The following is a 19525-nucleotide window of genomic DNA, read 5'->3' as shown; positions in this document are numbered from 1 at the left end:
TCTATTCCTGAGACCCGTAAACCCACGACGCTCTAGCTGAACTATGCACCCACAATGCCCTGTGTACACCGCCCCCCGCGCGCCCACGTGCATGCATGCACAGTTGTTAACACTGAAGCTGCCTCTTTGGAGCAGCCTACTACGTCAGGCAGGGCCAGCGTTTCTGGGCACTTGCGGACGGACACTCGGCGACAGGAAGAGCTTGGGGTTTAGTGGAACTTGGTGAACAAACCTTAGGTGGTGAAAGAAAAAGTGACTTTATGCTGAAGCAGAGGACAAATAACAGCTTAGCACTTACAGACCTTAGCCAAGATCTTGGAGCCCACCTGTCTCTGGATGGGTCTCCTGTGACCTTTCCATGGACCCAGTGAGGAGTAGTAGGAACAGAGCCCTGAGCTTGCAACGCTAACCATCTGGAACTCTGACTTTCCCTGGGGCTGCTTATCAGGAGGGATCAAGTGACCTCAGAGGACCTTTGGTTTTAAAATAGTGTAAACAAAATAAACATTTTTGTCTGTTTGTCTGTCAACATTTTTTTCCTGGCCCCTTCCACTCCCCAGGTATCCCATGGGAAGGGAGGGTGTGTATGGGAGGACTGGCTCTAAACTGAATAGAACAAGAGTGGGACAGAGCTGTCCTCCAAGACTGGAAAAATGGCAGCAGGGACAAGAGAGTCAGGGGCAGGTAACCTCTGGTTTTATGTTGCTTCTTCAGGCCTAGGCTCAGGTCTAGGCTCCTGGCAGGTAGGGCCAGCCCAGCCCGGGTAACAACGGCAGCTAAAGGACTCCCAAGCTCCAGGGCTGCCATCTGGCTGCAGATGCAGAAAGGCTTCCAGCTGTCCTCCATCTTGGCGGGCACAACGCCCATGGCCATGGCACCGCTGGTGACTGCAGGTTATGGCTGCCCTGGTCACATTGATTACATAGGGACCCAGGGTGCCCAGTAGGTAGTCATGGAGATGCCAGCACTTCTCCTGTGGAGAGGGGAAGGATGTATCAATGCTCCTGCTTCATGGCTCTGACATGGTCTCTCCCCCGAACCCTGGGATCCCAGGATGGGCTGTACGGCAGGCTGGAGGGGCAATGATCACCTCAGAGCTGGAGAAGCTCAGGTCCCCCCAGAGCACCACGCCGGCTGCCCCTAGTGCTGCGGTCACACCAATGGTCTGCACGAGGTCATCCTGGAAGCAAAGAACTGCTAAGCCAGGGCTGGGCTGGTCAGATCCATCTGGGCCTACCTCTACCTTCAAGAAACTTTTCTGGCTCATTACCATGATCTGATTCCACTTCTAGAGTAAGGTTACTTGGCACTGAGCCTCTGAGTGGCTTCTTGGGTCCTCCACTCAGAAAATGTCTTCCCTCAGACCAGGGCTCCAAACGTTGGCCTTGCCTTCCCCTTCAAGATTTTCCAAGGCAGAGCCATACTTCCTTTTCAGATGATCCAGGATAGTACCTCCCCACTCAGAACTAGATCAGGGTCTCCCCATCAAATTCCCCTGGGCAAGGTCTTCTCTTCAGATCTTCCTAGGACAGGACCATGACTCCCCACTCAGACCCCTAGATCTCAATTTTCGCTCACCTGGGACAGGAACCTCCCAGAATGCCGGTATGTGAGGCGGGCATAGGCCAGGACAGGCAGGGGATGTGGGTGCCCAACAAGGGCCACACGGAAGGCTTCTTCCAGGCGGTATCGGACAAATGCCTGGTGGTGAATAGGTGGCAGCTTGGGTGGGAGGTAAATGCTGGGGAAGAGGGAGCTGGAGGCAGCCCAGAGCCAATGCAGTCGTGTGTTTCGGGCTAGAGTGGCTGGGTGGCAGTGGCCTGTGTAATTGAAAGCTGTACCATGCCAGCCATTGCCACAGGCTGGGAAGCGATAGAAGCCCCAGAACCCATGGGGCTTCAGTGCCTGGCCTAGCCGTAGTGTGTCCTCCATCAGGGCACGGGCTGCCTGTTCAAAGCCAGCACGGGCCTTGTGGAGCTGCTCCTGGGGGTTCAGGTGGGGGAATACCCGCTGTGCCCAAGCCCATGAAGCTTCCTGGTAGGCTCGGCGGCGGCCCCAGTTCCCGGCCCAGAGTGGACACCACTCTTCCCAGTCCAGCACTGCCAGGCCAGCAAAGCCACGTTCTAGGCTGAGATGGATCTGGTAGGCAGCCCGTGCCAGGTGGCGGTCAAGAGGGACAACCTGGGGGATGCCCCCGTTATGAGCTGTGCCCCTGGGCCCAAGGTAGGGATAGAAGCCAAGCTGGTTCTTGTAGAAGATGGTGATGTTCTGGCCATGGAAACGCTGGCCACGGTTGGCTGTGATGCCCAGAGCCTCTAGTGGCAGGTGCACACCAAAGCGAGTCTTACAGTGTGCTGAGGGTATGTTCCATAGCACAGAGAAGGGACGTTCAGGAGCCCACAGCAGGGGCTGGCCACACCCCAGGCACAGGGCCATTCCTAGTACCAGGGCGAGGCCCAGCTGCATGATCATGCCCCAGGGACAGAAACCTGCAGGAGAGAGGGGGTGTGAGCTTAGAATTCATGGCCGTGGCCACACCTTCTATACAGCAGGGAAAGCTGGGAACACTCTCCCAGCTACTCCCAAGGATGGAGGCTGGGGAAGGATGGTCCCCATGTGGTCCTCTAGGCCTCTCAAACCAGTAACACCCTAAGTTGGCCCACGTAGCTCCTGTGATGTCCATCTCTGTCACAGCACCACTGTGCCTTCTGACACCTAGCCCACTCACTTCTCACCAGTCCCCTCTGACCTCTTTCTTGGACCTTGCCCCAAGAACACTTAACATCCTCCCCTTTGCCTGGCTTAATTCCTACTCAGCTCTCAGGTCTCTGCTGTGACATCACCTCCCCTGGGAGGCCTCCTGGGTCTCTAAATGCACTGAGGGCACTTGGGCTCCCACTGTCCCAGCACGGATCCTGACACTGTATGCCTGCCTGTCTCCCCTGTCCCTTGGGTCGAGGTACTGTCTGTCTCGTTCCCCATTGCCTGTGACCAGTCCAGAGCCTGACAAACAGTAGCCCCTGAGTGAATAGTGATGAGTGAATGTAGAAGGGAACAGATACCTTGTCACCTGGGCTTGGAAGAGTGGGAGGGGCAAAGGGCAGGTGTCCCTTCATCCATGGCCCTAGGGCCAAGGTTGATCTGGGACTCTTGCAGAGATAGGGGATCTAAGATGAAGCTGGGAGGTGAGAGTGAGGTCAACAAATAAACTATCACAGCCACATCCAACAGAAGCCTTTATTCAGCCACACTGACAGCTCTGAGCCACAGCCATGAAGCCATCTACTGGCCCCACTGGTACTCAGGAAACATGGCCAGGCTAAAGCTGCTCCCAGGGTCTAGGGACTATGGTATGGCCAATGGGCTGAGGCCCAGACTGTCCTAGGCAGTCCATCAACCCTGAAGGACAGTGCCTTGTCCTGGGTAGCCCTCAGATGTCTTTTTCCATCCAGAATATGGGACATCCTCTCAGGTCTTGGTATTGTGTCTCCAGCAGGCTTTGTGGAGGGGGCCCTGCAGGAGGTGGGGGTGAGGTGGTCAAGGGCTCAGGCAGGGGAGGAGGTGGTGGCAATGATGGCCCCTTGGGGGCTCTTGGGGCAGTTTGGGCAGTCAGACTAGAAGCCTTGCAGGGTTGCCGGGGAAAGGGGGCTCTGGGGAAGGCCCTGAGCAGGGTGGCAGGCAGCCGTTGGCTGGTGAAGACTAGGCCCTGCACAGGCTCACCCAGCTGGTAGCCCAGGTGGGCATAGAACTGCAGCTGGTCGTGGGTAGTGAGGTGTAGTCGGCGGAAGCCCCGGGCCTGAGCAAAAGCCTCCAGGCCCTCCATGAGGCGGCGGCCAAAGCCACGGCCCCTCAGAGCCCGGGCCACCACCACTGTCTCCACTAGGAGGCTCTGGGGCCGGTCCAGCACCCGTGACAAGCGGGCATGGCCCACCACGATGGGGGCTGCCTCAGGTGTGGGGCTGGGGCTCAGCAGCATCAGGCAGAGGGGGAAGGCGTCTGAGGACTGGCCCAAGGAATGCAGGCGGGAGGCACGGCTGCGGGGCCACTGCTCATTGATGAGGTCGGCACAGGCATCCAGGAGCTCAGGTCGGCAGTGCACAGGCTCCAGGGTAAGTTCAGCCAGGTTGGGGGCTGAGGTCTCCTCTGGCTGGTGTGCGGGATCCAGGGTCAGCTCAGTCGAGCCAGGACTGAGGGTCATCTCTGGATGGCATGCAGAACCCAGGGTCAGCTCAGCTAGCCTGGGGCTCAGGGTCAGCTCTGGCTGGTGTGCAGGATCCAGGGTCAGCGTGGCCAGGTTGGATCTCAGGGTCAGCTCTGACTGGCATGCAGGATCCAGAGTCAGCTTGGCTGGGCTGGTACTCAGGATCAACTCTATCTGGTGTGTAGGGTCTAGGGTAGGAGTCAGCTTTGATGAGCCAGGGCTCAGAGTCAGCTCTTCCCTACATGAAGGATCCAGGCTCAGCTAAGTCAGGCTGGGAGCCATGGTCATTTCCTGCTGGGTTGCAGGTGGCTCAGTGCCAGGCTGGGGATTAAGAGCATGGTCTCCAGACAATGGTTATCTCCTCAGACCACAAGGATGCTCCTCCTGTAGACAACAGCCATGCTAGGCTTTGCCAGGAAGGAGGACAGTGTTGGGGCAGGGAGGGGCTGACAGAGTGCTAGGGGAGCCATGCATCCTGGAACTGGTAAGCTACACCTTGTCTCTGTCCCATACTCACCTGATGGCACAGGTCACCTGGAGACCATCCCTTATACCTGACTCAGGTGACTCACTCAGGTGACAGTAGAGGTAATGGTTCCAGGGTGTCCTGCCCCACATTGGAGGAAAGCTGAAGGCTAAAGGCTGGGGCAGAACCCAAGAGTCATGGCCCCACTTTCTCTGGCTACAACTCTGGCCTCCCCAGAACAGGGGACCTAGCCTACAGCACCATGGTTGGCTGGCCATCAGACAGAACATGCAGACTAGGCACCATGACCCCCTACTTAAACCCACCCAAAACTCCCTCTGGCTGTCCCCAGGAACTCCCCTGCCCTTTCCTTCTCTTTACACTTTAGGTCCCAGCCTTTCTGACCACTTGGGCCATGCCTGTCACCTGAGCAATCCTGGGGTACCCATCACCCACCCGTTAGGATCAGTTTTCCCCTCACTGAACTGCCTTTCCTGCCTGGAGCACAGAGCCCATGCCCGCCCCCCCCCCCCCCATCCCCATGCAGCTCAGGACACTCTGCTTGGGCATGGACCCAACTGTCCCCTCACATAGGGTTCCAACAGCACTAGCAAGGGGCCTGGCTCACTGTCACAAAGCAATGTGGCTCTTGCAGGCTTGGTTCCCCACTGGCCTGAGTTTCGTAGTCGCCCTAGATAAGGACCACAGCTTCCTTCCTAAATCCACAAGGGTGTCCAACGGCCATCAGGTTGGGGGCTCAGACCTCCTGTGCCTAAACCCCATTGTTTGCCAGTCCTACCCCAGGCCCTTCTGCCAGGAGAGTCTATGCTGAGGGGATTCCTGGCAGTGAGGGATCCACTGGGCCTCACTCTTCTACTCACTTGCTCCAGAGAGGACGTCCTGGCTCTCCTTCCCCACCTCCCCCAAAAGGCCCCATGAGCCTGAGTCCAATTCCACACTGGTCAGGCACAGGTAGCCCCCACAACCCCACACCCCACTCAGAGGATTATAAGCACCTCACCTGCATCGGCCACCTCCGCAGCAGCTACAGCTCTGGACCAAGAGGGAGGAAGCCCCAGAATCCACCCCTAGGTCTGGAGCCCCAGACTTCCCCGCGGTCTTAACCCCTTCGTGGCCAACCCCACCCACTATGGGCGGGGCTCCTGTATCCTCAGGGAGAGGCGGCAGTGTCTTCTGTGCCTCGGTTTCCCCCTCCCTCCTAGTGGATGACAAACCGTGGAGTTTTGGGGGGGAGGGTGTGCTTCAGCAGCTTGACTCTGGGTGGGTGTGGCTCGGCATGCTAGGGGAGAGAACGACAGAAGCAGGGAGGGCGTGCGGGACGGCATAGCTACTTGAGGACCGCACTCATGGGACAGACGGGGGACAGTGAGGACGAACATAAGGCGCATGGGAAGGGGGAGGTACTGACATGCTGAAGCCAAGCTCCGGGACGCTTCGCGTGCTCGCTCCGCGCGGGTCGGTTTCTAGCTGTCTGTGGTTTGGACTCTTCTGACCGCCCGCGCTGGCCCCTAGCGGCGCGGCGGACGCACTGCAGCCGTCGTCTCCTGCAGCACCGGACCTGGTCGACTTTCCCTAGGTAGCTAGGCCCCACCCCGCCTCCGCCCGCCACGGCTTAGGCTCCGCCCCCGGTTCAGGGCGTCACAACACCCCCGACGCAGACCTGGTCTCTGCCATGGCTCCGCCTCTGCCCCTCCAGCCCCGCCCGAGCCACAGCACCTCGCTCCCTACGTATCCCAGCTGGGACCGAGCGCAGGCTCCACCTCCTCCCCGTCGCCTGCAGGCCCAGTATCTGGCTCCTGGGCACCTATTAGATCCTCCCGGATTCCGCTCTACCGGGCCCGTCGCGCCAAAGCCTTGGCCGGGTACAGGTCCCTCCTCCACACGGCTCTACTTCCGCCTCGCCTCGCCTCGCCTCGCCTCACCTCGCCCCACCCCAAGCTCAGGCAGGCCTCGGCTCCTGTCGGTCCCCGTTTGGAAAGGGGTCCATTGTGGAAACGATCAGGTAGAGCTTCCTCCTGAAATTTGGGCCCCATGCTCGGAAGCAGCCGCCCTCGGACAGACGTCAGGTCTGAGTGAGAGAGATGAGCCTTTCCTGGGCCCTCTGGATCCCGGCTCCTGCACGTTTTAGGCACTCCATTAATAGCTCCTGAAGCAAGAATCGTGTCTGCTTTATTTGCGAGCTTGGTGCCTCTGAGCAGGTTGCGTGCAGGGCTGGTTACTGTCAACACAGTAGGAGTCAAAGTGCTTTACCTCTATAGTTAGACAGCCTGGGTTTCGAATTCCAGTTTCTCTATTTTCTGGCTGTGCAGCCTTGGGCAAAATGTTTGCCCTTCCAGTGTGTGCCTCAGTTTCCTCATAACGTCGTGTTAGGATCAAGTAAGTCTACTTAAAATGCTTAACACAGGACTTGAGGAAGCGTAGGTGTTCAGTGAATGTCAGTTCTTGTGATTGCTACAGTTTAAAGACTGGCTTAGTATCTCTGGAGATGTTTATGACCCAGCTGGATGGGTGCTGGAGGCTCTAACCCCTTAGGCAGCTATCCTGGTCTATAAGCATGTGCAGGCATATGCTCATGACCGTGGCTGAATGTACTCCTGACTGTCACCATGACTTGTGTGTGACTGCTTATACTGGAGAAAGCTCTGGCCAGGGGTGCCTGGGTGGCTCAGTCGGTTAAGGGGCTGACTTTGGTTCATGTCATGATCTCGCGGTCTGTGAGTTCGAGCCCCGCATGTGGCTCTGTGCTGACAGCTCAGAGCCTGGAGCCTGTTTCAGATTCTGTGTCTCCCTCTCGCTGACCCTCCCCTTTCATGCTCTCTCTCTGTCTCAAAAATAAATGAAACGTTAAAAAAAATTTTTTTTAATAAAAAAATAAAAAAAAAAAAGAGAACGCTGTGGCCAGGCTCAGAGTGCATTAGGTTGTGAAACTGAATAAAGGAAACCTCATTTAACATGGAGTTGGAAAAAAATAAATAAATAAAATAAAATGGAGTTGGGAGGCTGGAAGGGGGAACTCACCCATGCCACTCCTTGCAGCTCTTTGCAGACCCAACAGGGAGAAGCCTACTTTACTATTCCAGCAGGAGGAAAGATTTTCTCATTGTGTGACAACAGCCCAGCCAATGAGAGACTGCCATAACTCAGTCAATGAAAAGTCACCACACTTTGAACCCCAGGTTTACTCCAATGGACTTTCTGTTTATAATGGGCCCTTCAAACTCCCCCCTTTCCTATGTAAAAGATCGCTCCTCTTCTTTGGTTTTGCAACAGCTCACATGTCTCAAGTTGCAATTTTCTACTGTTCCTGATTAAACCCATTTTTGCTGGTAAAATAACTTTTATTTTTAATGTCAACAAGATGTTCAATGCGTGTATCCTAGTTCGTGGCCAATTACCACATGCCTTGCTTCTCACACCATGCTCCCTTCCAGCCACGGTAGCAGCGACATTTGAACTCCACAGCCATCTGCATCCGATCCTCAAGTGAGAGGGCACCTTGTAGGGTCAGGGGCCCGCCACCAGGTGTGGGCTGGATGGAGAAACTGGTGGGGTTGAGGATGAGGAGGGCCTCAGGGTGGCTGGGGCGCCTGGCACAGCGACCATGGCCTGAGCATAGGGCTTGACTGCACAGAAGAGCCCCGCTGGTCACGTTGAGGACAAAGGGCCCCAGTGTGGTGTCCACATACTCCTTGATGGCCTGGCATGATTCCTGAGTAGGAAGGGGAGCAACAGGGACACCATGGCCATGCATGGGCCTACCTAGGGCACTGAGGCACTCACCTGCTGGCCAGTCAGGACTGAAGGGATAGAAAGGGTGGGCCAGGGTCTTGCCAGTCAGCCTGGCAGCTCCACCCCTGCCCCTGCCCCCCCCCCTAACCCCCCCCCCCCCCCCCCCCCCCCCCCGTCCTGGGCCTGAGCTCACCTTAGTTCTTGTGTTCTCCCAGCTCACCCAGAGTACCACTCCTGCTGCCCCCTGGGCTGCACTTTCCCCCAGGCTGTGCTCCAGCTCATCCTGAGGAAAGGGACATAGCTCTGAAGGGCCTTCCTCCCTCCCCACAGCAGATTGCTGTAACAACACTGGATGGGACAAATAATTCATAACCCCCACCTGGGCTTTTCTGGCCCTGGTGGTGAGAGGCAAGCCCATCCTCACTCTGGCCTGTGCGTGCCATGCACCAGGCACTACGTCTTTCTGATGAATGCAGAATCATCTGTGCTGAGCACAGAGCATGGCACACAGAGCTCAAGGAATGGAGAATGGATGAAAGTGCCCCAAGGCCATGCAGCCTCACTTACTGGACCTGATGCCTGACAAAGTAGGCTATACGGTGGGTGGGGTTATAGAGGGAGACTCACCAAGGGCAGAGAGCGGTTCGTCCCGTCGTAGAAGATCTGGGCATAGGGCAGCACTGGCAGATCAGGGTCCCCAGCACCCACAGCCACACGGAATGCCTCACCTACACGGTGCCGCACATACACCTGTCCCTTCCCTGTGCCCTCTAGCTCTGTAGGCATGTAGATGCTGGGGTAGAGGGCACGGCTCTGACCCCACAGCCACCCCAGCTGGTCATTCTGGGCACAGATACCCGGGGGGCACTGGCCTGTATAGTTGGGGCTTAGAAAGTCATAGTTATAGCAGTCAGGGAAGCCATAGAAGCCCCAGAGGCCACGAGGCCTCAGTGCTTGCCCCAGCTTGAGGGTGCCTGCCATCCAGGCCTGTGCAGCCTCCTGGAACTGGTCCCGAGCTGCGGCCTCCACCCAAGGCGCTGGCCAGTCAGGATGCTGCGCCTGCACCAGTGACCGTGAGCGCTGCCGATAAATGTCTTTGGCGTCCCAGTTGAAGGCCCAGCGTGGGCGCCATGCCTCCCAATCGATGACTGCCAGCCCTGAGAAGTCAGACGCAGGGATGGCAGCCAGGATGTCGTGGAATGAGTGGGCCAGGTGGGTATCCAGGCTGGAATTCTGGGGCAGCCCACCAAACACAGGCTCCCCGGCAGACGTGTAGTAGGGGTAGGTGCCCAGCTGGTAGCTGTAGAAAATGGTCATGTCAGGGCCGCGGAAGGTCTGCCCCGGGTTGGCCACCACATCAAAGACACTGACGTCCACGTCCACACCGTATTTCTCCAGGCACCACTGGGTGTTTGCATTCCAGATGGTGGTGAAGGGCTGGTTGGGTACCATGGGGCTCCTGGAGCCTTGGGTTTTGTCCAGCAAGGTCAGGAAGAGGGCGTAGATGGGAAGCAGGTGGACTGCCATGGCACAGGGTGGTTCTAGTGAAACCTAGCCAGGGGAGGCAAAGCTGAGAGTAGGCCCTGAACTCTCTGACCCCTGCTCAGGGAAGGCTGGCCAAACCCCTTGCTCATTAATCCACCCCTGCTCTGGGTTTAGGTAAACACTGACCTGCAGGGCTCAGGGAGGTCAGAGGGCAAAGGAGAGGCTTGGAGGGGTCGCACTGCCACTGGAGGGGCCTCTGCCCTGTCTCCCACAGACTTTGCCCTGGCCTAAGCTAACCAATCCCCTTCCCCAAGAGCCACAGAAGCCATGATATGTGTTTTCATAAGAGCCAGGCCCTCAGCCGCGAGGCTGACCTGACTGTGATGGGGGTGGGGGTGGGGGGGTCCTTTCCTGTCTCTCCCCGCAGGAATCCTGGCCAGCCATTGGAGGAGGAGATGCTCAGTGACCAAAGACAGGTCAGCCCAACCCTCCTTGTATCCCCGCCAGTCTGCCCACTTGTCCCTGCTGACCTCAGGGCTGAAGGGCCTCATCCTCCAAACTTCCTGACCCCAGGCTGAGGGCCTAGGCAGGGCTCAGCAAGATTCTGTTCCTCAACTCTGCCCCCAGCTGCACCAGACTCTTGGAGGAAGCTGCTGCTGCTGGAAACTCTGAGCTTTTGTAGGGGGTCACCCCACCCAGTCTGGGGGCGGGCTGAGGGGCAGGCCCGGGGTTGGAGGGCTGGGCCAGGCAGCTGAGCCACCTCAGCACCCCTAACAAAGTGCCCTTGGTAGGAGGTGGGGCTGGGCCGGAAGCGGCCCCGCCCACTGGGTCAGCACTAGGGCAGGGCTTTGCGGCTTTGTGTTGGGGTGGGGGTGGGGGTGGAGGCAGTGCGGGGGAGGGGGTTGCTGTTTGGTTGGCAGACCCAGCTGGCAGGCCTGTCTGTGGTACTGGAGTCTGGGTGCCTCAGTACCTATACCAAGGGAGCGTACTTTCCTGCACAGCTGCACTGTGACATTTGTGGGCCTTAAGCACTTTTGCTTTTTTGGGACCCTTTCTCAAAACGTCAAAAAATACATTTTACAACTATGTTGGTATAAAGACAAATATAATCCCAACCTAAGTCATTATATATTCATTATTAATATATATCTTCTTCTGATTAAAAAAATTAAGATTTTGGGGGTCCCTAGAAGTATTGTGGCCTCAGACCCTATACTGACTATGCCTAGGGGGGTAAGTCACTTCTGCTTTCGGGACTTGAGTCTGAAAGGCGCTGTGTCTGTGAAGTCAGGGTTGGTCAGTGAGTGTGTCTTTGTGAACCCCAGGTCAGCTACTATCTAGGCCTCTGTGCCAGCTCCAGTAGAGGGTGTATGTGCAAGTGTGGGACCCGGTGACTGGATTGGGTGTTGAAGACTCTGCTGTCCTGTGACTATGAGATCCCATGTTTGACCACGGGTGTGTCAGTGACCACATGTTTGTTCATTCCTTTGTGATTTCACTTGTTTGCTGATTCAGAAGCTGATTATTGAGACCTGCTAGGTCCCCAGGCCCAGGCTTGCCTGCCAGGGTGGGGTGAAGGGAACATCATGTCCCTGGCCCAGGTGAAAGTGCTACCTGAGTGAGTCTGCAGCCCAGTCTGAGCCTGAGGTGGTGATCCCCTGCCTGGCATGGTGGTCAATGAAGCAGTGACACAGCTGGCTATCATCTGGACCTGGTCCTGCAGGCAAGGATGGAGAAGCTGACAGTGGGCCTATGGTGCCAGGGGGCTGTGGGTACATCAGCGAGGACCCAAGCACAGCATCTAATCACAGAGATGGTGGCTGCTGATCCTGGTGGAAGCAGGGTCCCAGAGTGATGGCCACCAGGCTCAGGGAGACTGGCACAACTCCCCAGGGCTGAGGGGACAGGAGAACATCAAGGCAGCCCTGACTCCCTCTCCCTAAGGCTTTGTACTACCTTCTGGTGCCCCTAGAAACCTAGGCTGCAATTGGCACAATCCAGCCAACCATCAGGCCAGCATCCTCCAGCTGGCCTCAGTCTAGGGGAGAAGTTCTAATGGTGGAACGGCAGGAAGGAACACCCAAAGCCCTCCCTGACCCCAGGGCCCTGCCAATAGACCTGCCCTTGCTGAGTTGGTCTGGCCAGATGGGCCCAAGTTCTGTGTGTGGCTGGGGTCACTCCAGCTTTGTGGTCCAGCCCTGCCTGCCCTCTCTGCTCTCATACCCTGCCTAGGCCACCTCACTCCCCATTACCCCCACCTGCCCACCCACAGATCCGGCTGTCCCTGAGTTGCACTTTCCACAAGGCTGTCTTTCCAGGTCCTCCTGGAAAGTGATGTGAAGTGATCACAGGTTTGCACGGAGGTGTCACAGCTGGGTAGGTACAGGCCACAGCTGTTTGGGGGAAGGTAGCAGTTGTATAAGGTCAACATGTGAAGGAAATCACAGCTTTGCACATGTACGTGTAGGGGTCCAAGCTCGGTGGGAGAGATCACAGATGTGGGTGTTACAGATGCGTGTGGGATAGCTCACAGGTGTGTTTGAGGGTCCCAGCTGGGTATGGGAAGTCAGAGGTATAAGGGAAACAAGTTTCAGCTTCTCCTTCTTTGCCCTCTTTTTATTGGCTCCATTATCTCACGACCTTATTAACAATACCTTCATCTTCTGTCTAGCAGGCCACTCCCCACCATAGCCATGAACATCTGGGCACCCTTCCGCCCCAGCGTCCTCCTCTGCCATGTGAACTGACATTGCCTTCCCTGAACTACCACCCAACCCCTTTCCCTCATTCTTTGCCATCACCAGCCAGAGGGATAAGGGATCACTTTACAACCTGAGTTGACATCAATTTGGTGGGGCTCGCTTCTCCAGGCTCTGCTCCCATGACCACTTCTGACTCAGCCTTCGCATCTAGTGTGCATCCCCATGGAGACAGGGCTCTTTGTGGTGTGCCTCACACATGCATCCCAACCCAGCACCGGCACATGTATGCATTATTTACTGAATGGGTAAGGGAGTCACCACCGTCAGGCAAAGTCAGGCTTAGTGCTGCTCTTGGGCTGCCCCTCCTGCCCTGCCTGCTGTAGCCCCTAGCCTCAAACTGTGAGTCCCAGTTGTGTTCTGACTTCCTCCAGATTTTGCCCATGCTTTGTCTCTCGCATCAAGCTTCCTCTTCCCTTTTCAACTCAGTGTAGGAAGGACTACCTCACGGATATCTCCCTTGTGGCTGGGCTGCCCGCGCCCCCTCTTCACCACTTGGCTGTTTCTCTCCACAGCCAGTGTTTGCTGAGGACAGGGGCTGTGTCATCACCGATATGGACAAGGGGACCTTCAGGTGTGGGTTTGATGGCTGAGGAGAAGGGCAGAGACACACCAGGTAACTTCCTTCAGAAGCAGGGTAGTAAAGCAGTCCAGAGCCAGTTCAACTGCTCCAGCTGCTACTTGTCTCCCTTGGGACAGCTCAGGACAGGCTATACTTCCCACGGCCGGGACAGAAGTGATCTTTGAGGTTGTCTCTGCTCCCAGGCTCAAGATACCTCCCTCTCGCCCCATCATGCATCTTTGCAGTGGGACAGGGATGAGACCTTGGCGTTCAGATCCCAAACCCCAGTGGAGGACTGCGACCCAGCTGGAGAGAGGGCTGTGTGGCTGGAGTCTACTGCCCTTGGGAGCAGGGAGTGGAGGAGACGCCCTTGCCTGTGGGAACATCAGGGAGGGGTGGTCTGGCTACTTGCCCAGCCTGGGAAGATCAAACATCCACTTCCCCTTTCTCCCTGGGTGGGCAAGGCGAGGTGACTGGCACTGGCCCAGCTGGGGATCCAGGGGCAAGTAGGAGAAACACAATGAGCCCGGTCCCTCACAGAAGGTTAGGCCCAACCACTTTCCAATCAATATGGAGAAAGCAAGGTCCTTGGTGTTGGGGTGGAATGTGAGTCCCTCTAGTCCCACTGGCCCCTGCCCCATCAGGCAACAGCGGAATGGACAGCTCTGGGCCTCCAGGTCCCACAGATGGCATTTGACAGATAAGAAGTCCCCAGCAGAGAGTCTGAGAGACCCTGGATTCTCTTTCACATGTCCTGGCCTAGTTGCAGACAGTCCAAGCACAAAGAAATTGTTTTATATTTAATTTACAAAAGAGACCCCAAAATAATAATAATAAACCATCCAGGGGCAGGAGAGTAGGGTCAGGTCCTCTCTGGCCCGGCTGTGCCCCTCTTCCTCTCTGGCAGGGAGAGAAGGGACCTTTTGGGGAACTGCCCCTCCCCCTTAGAACAGGGGGGTGAGAGCTGGTATGGATGCTCTACTGGGCATCCCAGGGGCTCTGCCCCCTCCAGACTCCAGTTTGTCCACCCCTTGCAGGCTCCTATGTGCCTGGCAGAGCCATTGTGGCAGAGGCCAGCTTGTTTGGCAGCCGGGTGAGAGACCTCTATAAAGTCCAGGTGAGGGCCAGGGCTGCCACAGCCAGTGGGCCAGTGAGGTGGGACCCAGCCCAGGCCCCACTGGCACCCCCAGCTGCCCGTGTGTGGTCCCACTGGCATTGCTCACCACCCCAACCTAAGTAGCACTGGCAGCGAAAGTGCGTCTGCAGGTGGTTGAGATCAGCCCAGCTGAGCTCCCCCTCTGGTCGCAGCTGTGGCTCACCAGGTACATGGCTAGGCACCAAGCGGAAGCTGCTGGCACTGAGGTGCAGGAAGGTATTGGCGCTGGGGTCGCGACGCACACAGCGCCCGTGGCCATGGCACTGGGCCCGGCTGCAATACTGGGCAGCCCAGGACACGTTGACTACGTAGGGGACCAGCAGCCGCGTCAGGTAATCCTTGAGGTACTGGCAGGTCTCCTAGGGGCAGAGGCCAGGGATCAGGGTCAGCTGCCTCAGCCCACAGGCCCAGATGGAAACTCTATTAACCTTCCTTTAACAGCACACACATGTGTATCTGTACATGCGTGCTTGAACCCTTACCGTTCCTGCTGAGAAGGGAAGTGGGGACAGAGATGAACCCAGAAGGGCACGTAGGGAAGGAACCCTGTTTTCTCTACTGGGACCAGGAATGCCTTGGGTGGGAGACTAGGTTTGCCCACCTTGAGGGTCAGCAGCTCAAAGCCCCAACTTTTGCCTGGCCCCTGCAGACTCCACTCTGGTAGGCTGGGTGGGGGCGCTTACTTACCGTGCTGGTGGTGTAGCCTGCATCGCCCCAGAGGATGACACCGGCCGCACCCAGGGCTGCACTCTCACCAATGGTGGAGATGAGATCCATCTGTGTGAGAGGGGGATGGTCACTGGGGAAGACTGAGACCACAGGGTGAGGACCAGGCAGGCTGGACAGGCCCTCACCCTGTTCTGACTTGCTGATCCCCTCAGCCCAGTACCCCTTCCCACCCCCAAGCAGAGGCTGTTTCACTTTCTCATTAGATGTTCAAGTCACTTGCACGCCTACTTTGGCCTCCATTTCCCAAGCTAACAACCCACTTGAGCTGAAGATGTATCTATCAGGATAAACCCCAAAGTCAGAATGCCTAGTTCCAAGACCCTGCTTTGCCCTGGATGTGCTGGGAAGCTTTGGGTGAGTTTCTCAGCATTTCTGGACCTCAATCTTCTTATTTGCAAAATGGAGATAATGATGCCACCCTTTCACAAGGTTACAGAGAGAATGACACAAGGGAATGTAGATAGAAAACCGCGGGGCAGGAGGCCCCCTGGTAACCCAAACCTGCAGTGGTTCCCTGGGGAAGAAGGCAGGGTCCTGGGAGGCACATACCTCACTAAGCCCCGTGAGCTTGCGACTATAGGTGGGTCGCGTGAAGACGTAGACCGGGAGTGCGTGGTTGGGGTGGTGGGTGTGAGCCACACGAAGGGCCTCCTGAACACGGAAGCTGACAAAGTTGCGGCCGTGGGTGGAGGACGCAAGTGTCTCGTCCAGGTAGACAGAGGGGAAGAGGGCTGTGCTCTCTGCCCACAGCCAGGCCAGCTGGTCATTTCGGGAGACCTCAACGTCAGGGCAGCGACCTGTATAGGTCTCCCAGTTCTGCACATAATCATGGTTATAACAGTCTGGGAAGAGGTAGAAGCCCCAGAGGTGCCGAGGCCGAACTGCCTTGACAAAGCGCAGTGTCTCCAGCATGAACTGCCGTGCAGCGAATTCAAACTCGTATTGCGCCTGCTTGACTACACGATCTGATGGCCAGTCAGGGTGGCGAACAGCCACCAACTGGCGTGATGATTGACGGTATATGTCCTTGTCCTGCCAGTTGCGCACCCACACAGGCCGCCAGTCCTCCCAGTCGATAACTGCCAGCCCTGCAGGCTCCTGTGTACGAATGTAGTGCTCCACGTGTTCCTGCAGCATCTTCAGATGTGCCCAGAGGCTGCCATTCTGTGGCACGCCACCGTGCACTGACCTCCCCACTGAACTGAAGCGGGGATACAGGCCCAGCCGGTCATGGTAGAAAATGGTGATGTTCTGGTTCACAAAACCCTCATTAGGTGAGGCCTGTACATCAAAGGCCTTTAGGTCCAGTGGCACCTTGAGGCGAGGGCCACAATCTTGTGTGGGCACGTCCCATGCTACCACAAAGGGTCGGCCTGTAAAGATGGGTGGCGCTGTGGGCTTGAGCTGGGTGGCCCATGCCGCCGCCCACACCACAGCCAGTGTGATGGCAGGGCCCAAGCCTGCCCACATGCTGGGGGCTACAGGAAAACGGTGTCACCTGCCTGGCACCAGCTCAGGAACTAGGGGAGAGATGGGAAAGAGCAAGTCAGTCTAGAGAATCAGGGAGGTGCCCACCCCAAACCCATTCACACTCCCCAAGCCCACGCTGTGGGGGGCACCATGCCCAAGGCTGTTGAGACCCTGTTACGTGACTGTAACAGGTCTGAAAGACCACAGGAGGGAAGGGAAGACACCCTGGAACTCCCTGCCAGGAGCACAGGATTCCTTCCTGGAGCAGGTGGCTTACGGCTGGACAGAGACCTCTGGTAGGTGTGTGACTCTAAGAATTGGCCGGCTGCACTACGGACTAGCTGTCCACAGATACAGATGCCTGCATACCACCCAAAACATGGTTTCAGAGAGCCTCGAACCCGCGGCCCACTCTGTACTCCATGAAGAACTCCTGGTCCAGGGAAACGATAGCATTTGTATAAGGAAGGGCACAGCTCATACAGCCACAAGGAAGCTGGAACACAGCCGCGAAGCTATCATGTGTGTAACACCCGCCAGGAAGAAGAGCGAGAACGTCAGGACTTTGTCTCGAACGCACTCTCCCAAGCTTGGTGGAGGCCCCACCGGGACAAAGGGGTGGCGGACCTCCCTCGGCGGCGCCGGCGGACCGGCCCTTCGCTCCGCAGCCACCGGGAATGCGCCCCACACCGCCAGACGGGTCCCGGGAGGAGCTCACTCCCCCTGGCCTTTGTGCTGGACCCCGCCCCCGCCCCGCACGTGGGGCCAGTGCCCGGCCGGGTGGGGGTTGGGTTCCTTGGCCGCCCCGCTGAGCGCATCCCCTGGACTTCTGAACCCAACCTGAAGGAAGAAAGCCGCTAGGCTTGCACTGCCCGCCCTCACCTCGCGCGGGGCGCTGCCGGGACCCACGCCATGGCCACTGCCATCCCCGGCCCAGCCCGGCCCGCTCCGGCCGCTAGCCCAGGCGCAGCCCAGGCTCCGCGCCTCTGCTGCTCCGCCCCGCCCCCTCCCCACCCCGGCCCGCGGGCCCTTTAAGAATCCAGCGCGGAGGTGGGCCTGGGGCAGGACTTGTGGCCGGGGCGGGAATGTGTTCCCGACTTTCGCGCAGCCAGTGCCACGTTTCAGGCTCCAAGGCCCCCAGATTCTTCCCCGAGGAACGTGGCCATCCATCTGGGGCCGTGAGGCCCCTCCGAACAGGGCTTTCTTCTGGAATCTTGGGTGCTAGTGCCAGTCAGCCCAAAGTTTCCTCCCCCACCAGCTCACTGTCGGTGGTACAGTCCTCCCCGCTCCGCCGCGCGACCAGCCGCTTAAAGGGACAGCGTGAGTCGGGAGTCGCGCAGGGAATAAAGAAGGTGTTCCTCCGCCTGTCCGTAAGGTGGTGCTGCTGGACCCGGGGCCTTGGCTGGGGGCAGCAGAGGATCTGGATCTGTACCCGCGAGTGTAGTTCCCAGCCGTGGGGCCCTTAGTTTGGAAAGAGATATGGTGACCAGAGCCGATCTCTGGTTTCCCAGGACAGTAACGCCCAGTCCCCTGTGGATCTGGGGGCTACCCGACCCCAGTCCCAGGTCTGAAGGGAAGCCCTGCCCCCTACCAGACTTAGGGAGGGGGTCAAGCACCCTCCTCTGGGCCCTTCGTAGGCAGGGCCGAGGTAGTAGTTGTCTTGGCAACACGAGCTGTGGGTCGCAGCTTGGTCGGCCCCACTGGGGGCCGGTAAGCCCAGAGGGCCCTGGGAGTTGGGCCCCCTGCCCCCGACTTGCATTAGGGACAGGTCAAGGCCTCCGGTTCTCTCCTGTCCAGTCTCTGTGGAGGCTTGTAGGACACCCCCCCCCCCCCCCCCCCCCGCTTTATTTAAACTCCTAGGAGTCTGCTACTCTTGCAGAAATAGCCGACCCGACTGCGGAGAAAAGCCGGTCTGGCTAGGGGGCTCCCCCGGGCCTCCACCGTTATCCTGAGCCCTTTCATCCCGCAAGCCCGTCCCTCTGGGGAGCAGGCTTGGAGCTGGACCTGGGCGAGACCTCCCTGCCTTTTCCTAGATCCTCTCTTCCGTGCTGGACTCAGGTCCTCAAAGGGCCCGGGTCTGCACCGCCAGCCCATTCCGAGCGCTGGGGAGGAGAGGGAGGGAGCGCTCCTGTGAGCGGGTCTATGGGGGTGCAGACCAGTCGCCTGCACTGGGCTCACCTGTGTGGGAGCCCGTGGGCCCAGTAGGTCGGCGGCCTCCCTCCTTCCCCCGGTGAGCCTCTCCAGCTAAGCTACTCGCACCAGCTGCTGCCCGCTGGGCAACCCGCCGGCGACTTGATAAACTCCATCCCCTCCCACCCGCTCCCGCCTCCCACCCCAGCCCTTTTTCCTCACTTCCTGCTGCCCCTCTGAGAGGAAAGGGCCAGGAACAGGCGGGGGGGGGGGGGGGGGGGGGGGGGAGGGGGAGGGGGAAGGGACCGCTTGACCCTGTTTCCCTCCCACGACAAAGACCCGCTGGCTGGCTGCCCTCCTCCCCTTCCCCCCTTCCTCCTCCCCCGAGTATGCCCTGGCCCTGTGAACTGCACTAGGTGACAGGAAGGCAGTGGGACCTGGCTCAGGTGACAGCCTCTGCCCTGCCGGCAGCTTCCTAACCCTGAAACTCTTCTCCCCAACCTTCTCTTGTGGTTGAGGCCCATCCTCAAATCCAGTAGCCTGTGGATGGAGGGGCCCCAGTGGAGGTCCTTTGGGGAGTCAAACTATTTGGGAGATGCTTGGCTGATGGTCCCCCAAAGCAGGTGGTGAAGAAGGGAACCAGTCATAAGGGGGCTTGGGGGAGCTTCCAGGAGCTGAGTCAATTTTTTTCCGCTGAAGAGCAGAAGCATCCCAAGTGTGACAGAGTGGACAATGTGCTGATGTGTGTGATTGTGCAGGGTGGGGGAAGGGACAGGGACTGGGAAGGGTCTACAGAGTGCTCTCCTGATGGAGGGCA

General features: G+C 58.1%; 4 protein-coding genes across 7 annotated transcripts; all 4 read right to left on the bottom strand.

Annotated features, from left to right (window-relative positions):
• Positions 1-233: 233 nt before the first annotated feature.
• HYAL3 (hyaluronidase 3) lies at positions 234-5955 on the bottom strand. 2 transcript variants are annotated; one of them, XM_025916218.2, is made up of 3 exons: positions 1579-2489; positions 1091-1180; positions 234-973 (listed from the first exon to the last, which is right to left on the bottom strand). In XM_025916218.2, the coding sequence occupies exons 1-3, from the start codon at positions 2470-2472 to the stop codon at positions 698-700; spliced, it is 1260 nt and encodes a 419-aa protein (XP_025772003.1). In that variant the 5' UTR covers positions 2473-2489; the 3' UTR covers positions 234-697. The 2 variants fall into 2 exon arrangements, with proteins under 2 accessions (XP_025772003.1, XP_086554268.1); XM_086698142.1 differs by lacking the exon at positions 234-973 and adding an exon at positions 5689-5955 and having other exon boundaries at positions 993-1180.
• NAA80 (N-alpha-acetyltransferase 80, NatH catalytic subunit) lies at positions 3224-5649 on the bottom strand. The gene is given in 2 exon segments (XM_086698149.1): positions 3224-4294; positions 4296-5649. Coding segments are annotated over 2 exon segments (894 nt in total). The 5' UTR covers positions 4326-5649; the 3' UTR covers positions 3224-3430.
• Positions 3224-13876, bottom strand: HYAL1 (hyaluronidase 1). Of its 2 annotated transcripts, XM_086698145.1 has the most exons (5): positions 10433-13876; positions 9045-9968; positions 8611-8700; positions 6097-8397; positions 3224-3513 (listed from the first exon to the last, which is right to left on the bottom strand). In XM_086698145.1, the coding sequence occupies exons 1-4, from the start codon at positions 10451-10453 to the stop codon at positions 8080-8082; spliced, it is 1353 nt and encodes a 450-aa protein (XP_086554271.1). In that variant the 5' UTR covers positions 10454-13876; the 3' UTR covers positions 3224-3513; positions 6097-8079. The 2 variants fall into 2 exon arrangements, with proteins under 2 accessions (XP_086554271.1, XP_086554272.1); XM_086698146.1 differs by lacking the exons at positions 3224-3513; positions 8611-8700 and having other exon boundaries at positions 8006-8397.
• Positions 13877-14010: 134 nt separating this feature from the next.
• On the bottom strand, positions 14011-18907 carry HYAL2 (hyaluronidase 2). Of its 2 annotated transcripts, none has more exons than XM_086698143.1 (4): positions 18757-18907; positions 15658-16628; positions 15067-15156; positions 14011-14738 (listed from the first exon to the last, which is right to left on the bottom strand). In XM_086698143.1, the coding sequence occupies exons 2-4, from the start codon at positions 16576-16578 to the stop codon at positions 14328-14330; spliced, it is 1422 nt and encodes a 473-aa protein (XP_086554269.1). In that variant the 5' UTR covers positions 16579-16628; positions 18757-18907; the 3' UTR covers positions 14011-14327. The 2 variants fall into 2 exon arrangements, with proteins under 2 accessions (XP_086554269.1, XP_086554270.1); XM_086698144.1 differs by lacking the exon at positions 18757-18907 and adding an exon at positions 17461-18732.
• Between the last annotated feature and the right edge of the window lie 618 nt (positions 18908-19525).

The sequence above is a fragment of the Puma concolor genome, chromosome A2, assembly GCF_028749965.1.
Source record: "Puma concolor isolate L17-30 chromosome A2, mPumCon1.1.hap2, whole genome shotgun sequence".
NCBI classification, from domain to species: Eukaryota; Metazoa; Chordata; class Mammalia; order Carnivora; family Felidae; genus Puma; species Puma concolor.
Note: the sequence above shows the minus strand (reverse complement) of the source record. Positions and strands in the feature narration are given on the sequence as shown.

What these genes read in the sequence shown, in the direction of transcription:
- HYAL2 (XM_086698143.1), bottom strand. Translation starts at nt 16,578, where the DNA reads ATGTGGGCAGGCTTGGGCCCTGCCATCACACTGGCTGTGGTGTGGGCG. An exon ending in AGCTCACGGGGCTTAGTGAG is followed by an intron (nt 15,157 to 15,657) that starts GTATGTGCCTCC and finishes CCTCTCACACAG; the next exon opens with ATGGATCTCATCTCCACCAT. An exon ending in CAGGCTACACCACCAGCACG is followed by an intron (nt 14,739 to 15,066) that starts GTAAGTAAGCGC and finishes CTCTGCCCCTAG; the next exon opens with GAGACCTGCCAGTACCTCAA.
- HYAL3 (XM_025916218.2), bottom strand. Translation starts at nt 2,472, where the DNA reads ATGATCATGCAGCTGGGCCTCGCCCTGGTACTAGGAATGGCCCTGTGC. An exon ending in CTGGGAGGTTCCTGTCCCAG is followed by an intron (nt 1,181 to 1,578) that starts GTGAGCGAAAAT and finishes CTTTGCTTCCAG; the next exon opens with GATGACCTCGTGCAGACCAT. An exon ending in TGAGCTTCTCCAGCTCTGAG is followed by an intron (nt 974 to 1,090) that starts GTGATCATTGCC and finishes CCCTCTCCACAG; the next exon opens with GAGAAGTGCTGGCATCTCCA.
- HYAL1 (XM_086698145.1), bottom strand. Translation starts at nt 10,453, where the DNA reads ATGAGGCCCTTCAGCCCTGAG. An exon ending in TGAGGCCCTTCAGCCCTGAG is followed by an intron (nt 9,969 to 10,432) that starts GTCAGCAGGGAC and finishes TCCCCTGGCTAG; the next exon opens with GTTTCACTAGAACCACCCTG. An exon ending in GGGAGAACACAAGAACTAAG is followed by an intron (nt 8,398 to 8,610) that starts GTGAGCTCAGGC and finishes CTTCCTACTCAG; the next exon opens with GAATCATGCCAGGCCATCAA.